The sequence below is a fragment of the Kwoniella pini genome, chromosome 8 (genome assembly GCF_000512605.2).
Source record: "Kwoniella pini CBS 10737 chromosome 8, complete sequence".
NCBI lineage: Eukaryota > Fungi > Basidiomycota > Tremellomycetes > Tremellales > Cryptococcaceae > Kwoniella > Kwoniella pini.
In genome coordinates this window covers 931,182-941,642 of record NC_091723.1, presented here as the reverse complement: position 1 = coordinate 941,642, position 10,461 = coordinate 931,182, and the positions used below count along the sequence as shown (strand labels likewise).

The 10,461-nt window shown below is 46.2% G+C and overlaps 5 protein-coding genes across 5 annotated transcripts; 3 read left to right on the top strand and 2 right to left on the bottom strand.

The window, feature by feature from the left end:
- Positions 1–2,023: 2,023 nt before the first annotated feature.
- On the top strand, positions 2,024–3,695 carry I206_106109 (uncharacterized protein; the record flags this gene model as incomplete). Its single annotated transcript, XM_070203246.1, has 6 exons — positions 2,024–2,210; positions 2,361–2,561; positions 2,663–3,008; positions 3,063–3,287; positions 3,339–3,476; positions 3,521–3,695. 6 exons carry the CDS (start codon positions 2,024–2,026, stop codon positions 3,693–3,695), a joined length of 1,272 nt encoding a protein of 423 aa, XP_070059347.1.
- A 76-nt stretch (positions 3,696–3,771) lies between these two features.
- On the bottom strand, positions 3,772–5,078 carry I206_106108 (protein transporter SEC13; the record flags this gene model as incomplete). Its single annotated transcript, XM_019156660.2, has 7 exons — positions 3,772–4,005; positions 4,061–4,368; positions 4,421–4,510; positions 4,552–4,739; positions 4,792–4,910; positions 4,969–5,025; positions 5,076–5,078. 7 exons carry the CDS (start codon positions 5,076–5,078, stop codon positions 3,772–3,774), a joined length of 999 nt encoding a protein of 332 aa, XP_019010462.2.
- Positions 5,079–5,376: 298 nt separating this feature from the next.
- On the top strand, positions 5,377–6,960 carry I206_106107 (uncharacterized protein; the record flags this gene model as incomplete). Its single annotated transcript, XM_070203245.1, has 5 exons — positions 5,377–5,460; positions 5,538–5,701; positions 5,749–5,857; positions 5,915–6,589; positions 6,634–6,960. 5 exons carry the CDS (start codon positions 5,377–5,379, stop codon positions 6,958–6,960), a joined length of 1,359 nt encoding a protein of 452 aa, XP_070059346.1.
- A 36-nt stretch (positions 6,961–6,996) lies between these two features.
- On the bottom strand, positions 6,997–8,905 carry I206_106106 (uncharacterized protein; the record flags this gene model as incomplete). Its single annotated transcript, XM_070203244.1, has 8 exons — positions 6,997–7,074; positions 7,127–7,354; positions 7,397–7,584; positions 7,629–7,801; positions 7,942–8,125; positions 8,369–8,639; positions 8,743–8,796; positions 8,852–8,905. 8 exons carry the CDS (start codon positions 8,903–8,905, stop codon positions 6,997–6,999), a joined length of 1,230 nt encoding a protein of 409 aa, XP_070059345.1.
- Positions 8,906–10,005: 1,100 nt separating this feature from the next.
- On the top strand, positions 10,006–10,339 carry I206_106105 (uncharacterized protein; the record flags this gene model as incomplete). Its single annotated transcript, XM_070203243.1, has 3 exons — positions 10,006–10,065; positions 10,108–10,163; positions 10,228–10,339. The coding sequence occupies 3 exons, from the start codon at positions 10,006–10,008 to the stop codon at positions 10,337–10,339; spliced, it is 228 nt and encodes a 75-aa protein (XP_070059344.1).
- Positions 10,340–10,461: the final 122 nt, after the last annotated feature.

The following is a 10,461-nucleotide window of genomic DNA, read 5'->3' as shown; positions in this document are numbered from 1 at the left end:
TACACTTAGAGCAAAGTGGGTTTACTCTAGAAAAATTGATGGAGAAACAGGTCAACCTTCAAAATATAAAGCTAGATGGGTTGCTAAAGGTTTTGCTCAAATTGCTGGTTTAGATTATAATGAATTATATGCTGGTGTAGCTCATAAAGATTCACATAGAGTATTTTTATCATTGGTCAATCATTTGGACTTAGAATGTGATCAAGTTGATATTATTGCAGCCTTTCTCAAGGGGGAGTTAGAAGAAACAATCTACTTAGAACCACCTGAAGGAAGCGACATTCCTGCAAGTAAAGTTTTATTGCTTAGAAAATCATTATATGGACTTAAACAATCACCAAGATGTTTTAATAAAGAATTAGACACTTGGCTAAAGTCACAAGGTTTGACACCAACTAGAGCTGACTCTTGCTTATTATATGTTAGACGGTATGAGGGGGGTTTACTCATGTTATCTGTTCATGTGGATGATCAACTTATTGCCTGTAACTCAAGATCAGCCTTAGATAAATTTAAAAAGGACTTACACAACAAATTTGAATGTTCTGACTCTGGTCCTGCAAATTACTTCCTTGGTTTCAATATACATAGAGATAGAAAAGAAGAGAAGCTTCACATCTCTCAAGAACATTACTTGGAAGCATTATTAGATAAATTTGACATGTCACACTGTAATGCTTCAAAGAATCCCCTTCCTCCAGCATTCAAACCCATTCCTGCAACAGATAATGAACATGAACAAGCACACCATCTACCATATCCTCAATTAGTTGGTTCAGTCTTATATGTCTCAACAATCTCAAGACCAGACTTGTCTCATGCAGCAAGTTTTTGATCAAGATATATTAGCAAATGGAATTCTTCTCATTGGCAGGCGGCAGAACATTGTTTCAGATATGTTAAAGCTACTTCAAATTTGACTTTCACATTTAGTCCAGACTCAAGTAAAAGAGTGGCATTAGGGTATGTAGATGCAGATTGGGGTGGAGAATTATGACGGAATATGAGATGTATGTACAATGCATATACAAAGTATAAAAGAGAAAGAGAAAGCAGAGATAAGCCATTTAAGCTTAAGTACAAGTGATAATGTACAAGTGAGACATGCCTTGGGATTAAGGCCAATAAGATGCCTGTTATCGCCACTAACCTTGTAACCGGTCTAGCTACACATTTCAATTCGGTGCGGAGTCTGGCACAAACATATGTGGTGATGGATCACTCATCCAACACCTACAGGCTGTTATACGGACTGACCCCACCAGGCTGTGAGGTATAGGTGGTGACAACAGGCCGTACGCCACAGGTTGATCTGACTGTCCAGATCATTTGGTTCGAGGCTGTAAGGTATAGACTGGAACAAACAAGTTGTATATGCCATGTAGTATTCTCAGAATGGCATGTCGTGACACATTCTACAAAAGGCCTCTCATCTCAACTTTTGTATTCTGTCTCTTTATCTGTACAACAATTAGCTGAAATAGTTGAACCAATCTCTTCTACAAGCCACTTACTTCTCTTGACACATGCAACTAAAATTTCCATTACAACGACTTTTCACGAGGATGGATAATCTGCTTCAAAGCAAGATGCTTGATACATGCATATAAGATAGACCATATGCTGAAAGGGCGTGAGCAATCTCCGTCTCTTCGTTGTAGATAGTTAGGATGCATACTTACTGCATGAAATGGAGTTGCAACACCGGTAGTATACGTCGCGGCTCAAAATTGCATACCGTTGGTGGAGGAAGTCGCGTAAGAAATATCCGAGGAATAGTATCCGATTTAACCGAGAACCTCCACCCGTCCTTGGTTTCTGTTTGACTCGAGTGTCGTGAGAAGATTCTGCCCGTTCTTCTTCTTAACTAGTAGACTCAACTGGTATTTCCTCTTGTATTTTCTTCTCTTTTATCATGCATCTAATAACTAATTTGACACTCGCTGCCTAAGTCGACATTTACGTTGCTCAACGTGATCTCATCATTGTTTTCCCACACCGAACGTATATAGGGTAACAGGAAATGGAGGAAATCGAGTTGCAACGAAGCCGCCGTGCCTCGTCTAGTCTCAATGTCGATAGCGAGGTTCAACCCTCTGCACAAGATCAAATACCAGTCGGAAAACCCGGTGTCACTCAGGGCGTTCATGATCAACCGAAAGATGGAGCCGTGGATCGCGAACTTCTAGACTTGCCATCAAATACGCAAGGTGAGTGACATTGTGCTGGTGGGGAGCTGACAGACCTAGAATTCGAGGCATATCCGGATGGAGGGGTGACCGCCTGGCTTCAAATATTCTACTGCTTTTGTATTTTCTTCACAACGCTGGGGGGTATTTATGCGTGGGGCATCTTTCAAGATGCTCTACACTCAGCAGATCTGGCTCCTACTTCTACTTTGGCATTCATCGGATCCACACAAGCAAGCTTGGCAGCCTTCTGTGCTATACCAATTTCAGCTATCGTTGCGAAGTATGGCAACCGTAATGTAGCTATCGCTGGAGCGATACTTTCAGGACTCGGTCCTATCCTAGCCGGCTGGTGTACCCATTCTGTCGCAGGTTTGCTTGTCACTGAGGTGAGTTGAGCGCATTGAAGATGGGCTAACCTTTTCAGGGCTTTCTATTCGGCGGGGGTCAAGCGCTTTGCTTCTTCTGCGCAGCAACTCTACCGTCAAGCTACTTCTCTCGAAAACGGAATCTGGCTACAGGATTGGTCTACGCTGGTAGCGGCGTTGGTGGGGCCGCTCTGTCGCTTGCTGCCGATGGGCTTATCAAGTCTATTGGACTGCCTTGGGCATTTCGGATACTAGGAATCGTCTTTCTGACTATCAATTTACCATGTGCCTACTTGCTGAAACTACGAAAGATCGCTTCGCCTTTGACACAAACGACGAGGAGAAAGGAAGGAAAGATATGGAAGAAGTTCATCGATGTCAACTTGCTGAAGGACATCAGGTTCGTCTTAGTATTATTGGGAAGCGCTGTAGCATTATTCCCTTTATTCATGTGAGTTTCAAGCATACAATGCTGAACACGACTGACCGTCTTCTCACTTGTTAGCCCTCCCTTCTTTTTGCCGCTCTTTGCGACTTCTATCGGGCTGTCGTCTGGCGCAGCGTCTTCTTTGCTAGCGGGCTTCAATCTCGCTTCCGCTTGTGGGCGGATAGGCTGGGGATTCATGGCGGACAAATGGTTCGGATCCCTGAACGCATTGCTGTTGTGTCTTGCGTGCAACGCAACGTCAACTCTGGCCATTTGGCCTATCGCTGGGCATGTTGGACCCTTGTGAGTTTCTATGACTATCATGATTATAGTTGTCAGCTAATCCGTGATTAGAGCCGTGTTTGCGGTGATCAATGGTTTCTGCGCTGGAGGATTCTTCTCACTCATGCCCGGCACTGTGTCATCTCTGTTCAGCGACAGAGACTTGCCAGTGGCATTCAGTATGCTTGTGTCACTATGGGCTCCTGGATAGTAAGTCTAAGATCTGACTCATCATATCTGACTCTGTTTTACAGTTTCCTCGGAGCTCCTATCGCGGGTTACCTTTTGCAGGCGTTTGGTGGTCCAGATGCTGGTTACGAAGCATATAGACCAGCAATATTTTACGCTGGCGGTCTCGGCATTTTCAGTGCTCTTTTGATCTTAGCAGTGAGGATCAAGGAAGGAGGCAGCTGGCGACGAAAACTTTGATGCAAAAGATAGGAGGTAAACGGGGTTAGACGCAGGCAGCATTCATACAGATATATTATAGAAGCATGAATGCTATCTAACTGGCAAAGTCGGAAACGCATTCCCAGCCTTGACTCACGCCCTCCTTCCAGAGGCTTACCTTTCCATCACCACAGCTAACTGCTAATATGTTACCTGCCAGCGACCAACTAACTCGCCACACGGCGTCCGGGAAATGCGGATCTTGTGAGCCGGGCAAGCTGGGAAGCAGTGGTGTCGATGACCAGGGTGAGGTTGGGGAAGGACGGGTGTGGATGAGAACAGTACGGTCCTGAACGCGAAAAGACGTTAGCGTGTCTTGTTCATATGAACACGGGATGACTTACTTGGGAAGCCGAAGCAATGTACATTCCAGGAAGGCCTATATTAGGTGCCCAAGCAACGTCTCGAACCCAATCCTCGTGTCCTTTAATGACTTCTTCCTCCGTCCATTTCTTAGCTTCTTCATCGTAGCCCCAGATACGAATGAGATTGTCTGATCCAGCGGTAACGAAACGCTTCTGTGGTGAGATCTGATTTGGCTGTGCTCGGCCCGCCGCAGGGGGAGCGCTGGAAACTACGCTAGGTGCCCACGAGACAGCGTTGGCTCCTGTGCCATGAGCTGGAAAGATGGAGACATCGGTGGATCCGTCATCTGGTGAAGCAATCAGTAATCGGTCAATATAGTCAATGAGCTCGGAACTCACTTTGAAAGCTCAAAACTGAAACTTTACCATCGCTTGATGCGCAAGCGAGTATTGGACCGAGATCATAGGGTGCCCAGGCGATGGAATTGACTAAGAACATCAGCGATATTTCCATCAGTAGGCCAACTCACCACTTGCGGTGTGCAACGTGTGTTCCTTGATCCGCTCCCATCCGTCCTGTAATTCTCCTCCGCTACCTTTGCCTTGACCGGTTCCAACCTCCTTCCATACAAAAACTCGGCCATCGTAGGAGCAAGAAGCAAGAAGCGAGCCGAAAGATGGATGAGCCCAAGCAAGCTGCCAGACGGGAGCTGTGTGGCTGTAAGTGTTGTCAGCACAAGCCAGTAGTGTTTAGAACGGTAATGACCTACCCCTTGAGAATGACGGGTTCACCTTTAGCTTCGCCTTTAACAACGTTAAATATGCGTATGGTTTTATCGGAAGAACACGTTGCGAGTCTTTTGCCATAGTAGTCGAGTTGAGCGTCATGCTAGTCGAGGCGTGAAAGGTTAGTATTGTTACGTTGATAGTAATAAAGGTAGACTCACAATCATATCCTCATGTTGAGTCTCGACAGGTACAGGCTTGGAAGCCAGAGCGGTTGACTGCGCAAAGATGAGCGGCAAGTCTCAAGCGTAGAAGTAAAAAAACGTACCATTTTTATTGATTTGACTCAGGTGTGAAATATGCGAATGAGAAGGAGTGAAAAGAGTAAAGAATAGATAGAGAGAGATAGTGACAGTGACAGTAGTGGTGGTAGTTGATGACGATGAAGCAGGAGGTAGCGTGGCAAAGTTATATACTATATTTCTTCATTACGTAAGTTGAAAGGGGCAAGTGTCGTCGCGTCGCGCTCGAATAAATACAAGTAATGTTATAATCGACATTTTTAAGTTATAGCCCGACTGGCTCTTCATTGAGATCCATACTGCCAAGCTACCAGTCCCACTTGAATCATGCTTGACGTACACGAAATCATCAGAACTGCATGTCGAGAGCACGATCATGACATCGAGTCCTTGATCGATCTCGAGCAATATGTCAGCAAAATCAATACGCAGCTGAGCGATCCCTCAAATGTAGGTTGTTAAACCGTAGGCGAGAGCTAACAATTTAGATTGGACGTTTAGGTAAATCGACTGAACCCTTGGAATTAGTATCTTTCAGATGTTTACTACAGGATACCGGGTATCCCATGGAGGTATACTTGCCGGGAGAACACCCAGAAGGAGAAGTGGATTGGAGTAAGCTAAAAGAGAGATGGGTGGGGTGGGGTGTTGAGTGAGTTGAGTATTACGGTGAACGCGACTCTGCTGAGTTTGGAGCAGAATACCAGGAGAACAATCTTGGGTCGGCGGAGATATGCAATCGGTACCCGGTAGCTTGCCTGCAGCAGTGCATACCAAGTACCCTTTACCTGACAGAAAGGGAGATTATGTAGGCGCCTTGATTAAGGTGAGTCAGCGAATCCGTAATCTGTAGCTAATATCCTAGGTTTACGACGATGTCGCCTTTAGACCCTCTTCGACCCACCATTTTATAGGCATACTTTCGAGCTCTCCACTCCCTTCAAATGAGCCGGAAGCGACAGAAGTGGTGCCCACTCTGCATGTGCTCAAAATTATAGATGAAGAGATTGAAGAAACTGTAGAAGACGTACGGGAAGAGATTGTAGACTACCTTGCTTCAGCTTTCAGTCCGCCAGATCGGCTCGCAGGCGAGTATCTGTTGCTGCTGCTGCTATCGTCGCCAACGGCTAGACCCGCTGCCATGACTCCGCTAGGTACATTGGCAATCAATTTTAGAAGAAAAGATGAGAGTGCGACGGCAAATTTCAATCAGATAGTACAATCGATCGCTCCAAGGGTTGTGCCCTTACCTCTGTCTATTCAGATGCTCCATTCTCACCCCTTTTTGCCCTCTTCGACAGACTCGTCTTCCCTAGACGCAGGTCTGCTTCAGCTGTCGGAAGGAACGGTCTTGGTCGTGGAAGAAGATGCCATGGGAAGTGGAGGCCAGCTGAACGAAAAAGCAGTCAAGAATCTCAAGGCTTTAGCAGAATGCATAACGGAGCAAAGAGTCAGGTACGAGTATCCGTACATGGAAGGTCTAAAGATGGACAGTGCAATCAAGGTCGTGGTATTGAGTCAAGGCAAAACTCTGCTACCGGTGAGTGTGAAGCCAGAGGTGGGACGCAGCTAACGGCTGAGTAGGTTGACATCGATGTAATCGTGAAGGGGAGTCACGAGAATGCACCTATAGCCCCTGGATCTCTGCAGACCCTGCGGCGGTATCTCGCCAAGGTGTCCTCACGCCAACATGCAGCAAAATTGCATATACCCGATGAAATCGGTGAGGTGATACAAGAGGGGTTTGTTCAAGGTAGAAAGGAAAATGCGGAAACAGCGGAAGAGACCTTGAAGAGGAGGATGAAGGTCGCCAGGCTCTTAGCGTTATCGTATACAGAGGCGAGGTTGACGAAGGAAGTTTGGCAGAGGACATTACAATTGGATGAAGAGGTAATGTCACGAAGACTGTAGCACCGAATACATCATGAATCAATAATGACAATACAATCAAGCATCTATGAGGTTTTCCTCTTTCTTCTCCTCGGGTTGACGAGCAGTCTTTCGCGAGTAGAACTCGGCGAGAATCTGCAGATTTAATCAGTCAGCGTATTACGAGACGTTTGCATGAGTGGCTCACCTTTGGGTTTATTCGGTTGAGCGACTCCTTGGGGAAGATTCGAAGGAGATCCCAAGCGATATCTAAGGATTTGAAGATTGTTCGAGCTTCGTAACTACCTTGACCCACGAATTCTTTCTCGAATCGGTCGAGGAATTCGAGCGCTAGCTTGTCGTCGGCAGACAACGCTTCCTCACCGACGACAGCCTTCATCGAAGCTGCATCTTTGCCGACGGCGTATTTGGCGTACTAGCGATCATCAGCGTTGTCGCAAGGGATTTTTCAGCTCACCAATTGGTTCGAGACATCTCCGTGATCCTTTCGAGTAAGCTTCTCACCGATAGCACTCTTCATCAATCGTGAAAGAGATGGAAGTACGTTGATAGGAGGGTATATTTGTCTGTTGTGCAATTGTCGATCAACGAAGATTTGACCTTCCGTGATATAACCGGTCAAATCGGGAATTGGGTGAGTGATATCTGTGAAGCTAGTAAGCCTTCCGCTAGACTGAGAGACGACTCACCATCGTTGGGCATAGTCAAGATTGGAACTTGAGTAATTGATCCATTTCTTCCTTCGACTCGACCGGCTCGTTCATACAAAGTAGACAAATCGGTATATAGATAACCGGGGTAACCTCTTCGACCTGGCACTTCCTCTCGAGCGGCTGAGACCTCTCGTAGAGCATCGGCGTAACTGGACATGTCGGTCATGACTACAAGCACGTGCTTTTCGAGTTGATAGGCGAAGTACTCGGCGGTTGTCAAGGCAAGACGAGGAGTAATGATACGTTCGATCCTGCAGATCAGCTGGAGTTCATCAAGAGGTTGACTTACGTTGGATCGGACGCAAGGTTGACGAACAAGGTCGAGTTGGATATACTTCCACTCTCCTCGAAGTCTTGTTTGAAGAATCTGGCGGTCTCCATATTGACACCCATAGCCGCAAAGACGATGGAGAAATTGTCTTCATGACCATCGTGTACACTCTTGGTGGCTCCAGGTCGTTTTACCAACCCAGCTTGTCGACAGATTTGAGCAGCAATCTAATGAGGTCAGCCAAGTCCAAGAACGATGCAACTTACTTCATTGTGCGGTAAACCGGCGGCAGAGAAGATAGGGATCTTTTGTCCTCGAGCGATGGAGTTCATGGTATCGATAGTTGAGATACCAGTTTGAATCATCTCCTCAGGATAGATACGAGAGTATGGGTTGATGGGAGATCCTACCTATTAGCAACGCTCGAGGTTCATCTTGAGCTCACCATTGATATCAAGGTAGTCCTCGGCCCATACTTTGGGTCCTTTGTCAATTGGATTACCACTACCGTTGAAAACTCTTCCTAACATATCTTCAGATACTGCCAACTTCATGGATGACCCGGAGAAAGCGATTCGAGTAGCTGAAGTGTCTACACCAGAGGTACCTTCAAAGACTTGGACGATGGCCTTCTTTCCGCTTACTTCCAAGACTTGACCACCTCGGATTGTTCCGTCAGGAAGGGTGAGTTGAACGATTTCATTGTATGATGGGAACTACACGTCAGCCAAGCACAATTGGTGGCACACTCACAGACACGTTATCCAATACAACCAAGGGACTGAATGTCAGCTTAAGTCGACGATCTAATGTACTCACCCATTGACTGCTGAAACAGTCCTGTAATCCATTCGCGGATCTACCCCATATTCCCTGACGGCAGCAGCCTGAGATTATCAGCTATGCCCTAACGAGTACAATAACTCACCGCGTTGATCTGGGCAAGCTGAGAATCAGTCACACGAGGGTCTGCGTTCACCATATTGACTGGCAATGATGTTTGAGAGATGATGAAAGGATGATGAGGTTATAGGTAGGTGGATATGGGATAACAATTGAATAGGACAGAGCTATCAGTCAGTGATGACATGCATTGTTACATCGGAGGGGATGAGACCGGTGACAGTGAATAGTATGAATGGCAGATAAATTGAATACGTGAACCACTTTAGAGAATGATAATACATTATAATAAACCTCCACTTTGCATAGTCCACCTTCTTTGGCTCATATCAGACGTCATTTATCCTTCACAATGCACCATACATCTGTCAATACTCAATACACCCAGTCATCATTTACCTACATAATCGAAAATAAGAGTTAAGAGAAACAACCAATCATGTCTCAAAGTGAGCCTCTTCACCATCCTGCTCTATAACATCCTCATCCAGCTGAGTAATCCAAGATACCGGCGAGTGCTGCCCGCCACAATCCGCTTCTAACCCTTCCAAACCGAATGTCCCTCATCCCGTATCTGAGAAAACCGGATATGAATACACAGGTCATTATGAGAGCCTTGGCGAATACAATCAGGTCTACGTGGTACGTCAAGATATCACCGCCCGGATTCCAACTGACAGCCTGGTAGACTGGTCCAGATGATGCCAAACATGCACTCGTAGTCATATACGATATTTTCGGCTTTTGGTGAGTTATCAAATATTGACTAAGGCTGATCACTGTGCAGGGATACCACAATTCAGGGATCTGACCTCCTTGCCTCACATCTCTTGCTTACTTCACCGACTAAAATATATATGCCAGATGTATTCAAGGGGAAAGCATTTCCGAAAGATCGAGACGGAGACAAAGAGGAATTGAAGAAATTCTTCTCTGGAACGTAAGTCAGTATCGCTGAGGCGGAGCTCACCTCATAGGGCCAAGCTAGATGACCGTCTTCCGGAAGTGCTTAACTTCGCCCAAACGCTCAAGAAGGATCATAAGAGAGTATCGATATTAGGCTACTGCTGGGGTGGGTAATCCAGGGTGGGATGTTGCTGACTTTCAGGCGGAAAACTCGCTCTATTATCGCTTGACAAGAAGACGCCGTTCTGTTGTGGTGCTGTTATTCACCCCGCGATGATCGCTGTCGAAGATGGGGACAATCTCACCGTACCTCTTGGGTTCTACCCAAGCAAGGTGAGTTGTTGCACGAGGATGCCTCGAAGCTGACAAAGACAGGATGAGCCCACAGACGTTGTGGAGAAAATTCAACAGGCTATCAAAGCCATTCCGAGGTCTGACTACCATCTGTATGATACTGTGTAAGTCTATTTCGCAGTTTGCTGAGCTTACCATTAGACATCACGGATGGGCTGCTGCTCGAGCCGACTTGAACGATCCGGAAAATCTCAAGCAATATGAAGATGTGTATCAGAGAACAGCAGACTACTTCGCCGCGGTCAAGTGTTGAGCAGGCGATATCTGCTTCGCGAGCATCTCAATCTTCCCGGCGCGAGGACTATTTACGCCTCTCACCTGGCTCTACCTCTCGTCTTGATTGAGCACAATGCATCATCGATATCGACAATCTGA